Here is a 2,012-nt window from a genome sequence, read left to right on the forward strand (position 1 = left end):
CGCAGTACCAGAGTTCATTGGTCGGAGGTATGTCAAGTTCTTAGACTCCCTCCAATCTTTTACCAATCCACTCTTTCAATCTTTGACACCAGCGCCCCCTTCAGTGCGTTATCAAGACCTACATCACCGTAGCCAATGAAATCCGCTAGTGACTGAGACGCATATAGTTTTTAGTTTTAGTGCGCCAATGAAACGAGGTGTGCCCCAACAATTCACAAAACTCAGAAATAAACCATCGGCACTTTCATTATATAAAATCAGTCATTCCTTAGAATGGAGCTCTCCAAAAGGAACTAGCGCAGATAAATATTATATTTTATTTTTATATTATACTTGTTTTGTTTTATTTTGTTTATTAAATTATTTTTCGGGGGTTTGGAAAAAAAAATATTAATACAATATTTCATTTCTAGAAGTTTCACTTTTTTCGGCCAAGACTACCACAATGTTTTGTTTTTTTACATTTGGTTATATGAAAAATGGAGGTTAAACTTAGTTAAATATCATTATTTAGAGTTTATTTAAGATAGATTTATTTTTATTTTGTAATATTTTTTTTATATTACAGAAAGCCTACATTTCTGGTATCGACAATGCTGCTGGTGTGAATGCTCTGCTGATGATGAACTATAAATATGGTGATGGAAGATGTGATTATATTCCTATCGATGTCAATAACTACAAACAATTTGAAGGTTTTATTTTCAATATACCTATATATTATATATTTAACTCTCATACTTTTTTAATCTTTTAAGTGGAAGGGGTTAGGTATCTAGGTAGGGTTTCCCTATCTTGCTAGTGCGAGGTACTCTAACCTCAAAGTCCCTAGATACCTAGATGTAGAAGGGGCTATGTACACTCTAACATAACATAACAGGCTCCAACAAATAAAAAACCAACTTTAGAATATATTCTTGTTTGAGAGTGATTTAGTTTATTTAAAAACAAATTTGATTCTTTTTTCTCAACTTTATTCTTTTTAAAAACCTTCCAACATTTCGACCCTCAGATCATTTTCAAGGATACCTTTACTTTTTACTTTAAAAAGTTTGCAAATGTAAATGAAAGAAGAAGAAGAAAGAAGAGAAGTGGTTAATACAAGTTTTAAATTTAAGAAAGAGTTATATAGAAGAAGTTGTAGATGGGACAAAGGCAATTAGCCGGCATTTTTAGGAATTTTAAAAGAGAAAATGACAACAAAGTAAAGGTATCCTTGAAAATGACCTGAGGGTCGAAACGTTGGAAGGTTTTTAAAAAGAATAAGGTCGAGAAAAAAAGGATCAAATTTGTTTTTAAATAAAATCAACTTTTTTTTCTTAAAATTTACTATTTGTACCACAATATCTTCATCCACTTACCTCTTCAATTATAACTGATTCATTTTTGCTGGTTAACTTATGTGGATTGTATTTTTGCTGGTTAGCTGATGTGGATTGTATTTTGTTGGTTAGCTGATGTGGATTGTATTTTTTAATGGATTTGGAATAAATGGAGTCTTTGCAGTAGTATTATATACTTCACAAGAACGATAAGAAAGATAACTCATAATAGATAATTGATTAAATAACAAAGAAAACTTAAAAAACAAAACAATAAAATTAAAACAACACTCGCACTGAGTAGATAAGCCTAGCTTATATTTATGTCTAAATGACGTCATAACGAAACTATAATGATGTCTTGCTTTTTTGTGCCGAAATAAAATAATTTTTTTTTAATGCATAGTTTCAGGCTAAATAGTGATATTATGTAAATAAAAATCAGAGGGATTATTATTATCAAATAAGCGATATAAGACATTTTCCAAAAAGACAAAGATAAAATACCGAATTATAATTGCCTGATTAATGTAGTAATTGTAATTATAAATAAAACGACTGAGGTAAACAGTTAACTTTCGACTTATATAAATATGGCTTGTAATTATTTTATTTATTTTTTTTTTTTGTTCCTCATCAACTATGTAGTATGATTAGTACATTTCATTTATTTTTCTGTTTATATATATT

The 2,012-nt window shown here is 29.3% G+C and overlaps 1 protein-coding gene across 1 annotated transcript in view; it reads left to right on the forward strand.

Annotated features, from left to right (window-relative positions):
- The window catches only part of LOC106678441 (15-hydroxyprostaglandin dehydrogenase [NAD(+)]), a 27,516-nt gene that overhangs the window by 10,276 nt on the left and 15,228 nt on the right, over positions 1 to 2,012 (forward strand). Inside the window, exon 4 of the mRNA XM_067051712.1 lies at positions 569 to 695. Coding sequence (XP_066907813.1) covers positions 569 to 695 — 127 coding nt within the window. The remainder of the gene's footprint in view (positions 1 to 568; positions 696 to 2,012) is intronic.

This window comes from Halyomorpha halys, unplaced genomic scaffold, assembly GCF_000696795.3.
Source record: "Halyomorpha halys isolate HHAL.00 unplaced genomic scaffold, Hhal_1.1 Scaffold143.1, whole genome shotgun sequence".
Taxonomy (NCBI): Eukaryota; Metazoa; Arthropoda; class Insecta; order Hemiptera; family Pentatomidae; genus Halyomorpha; species Halyomorpha halys.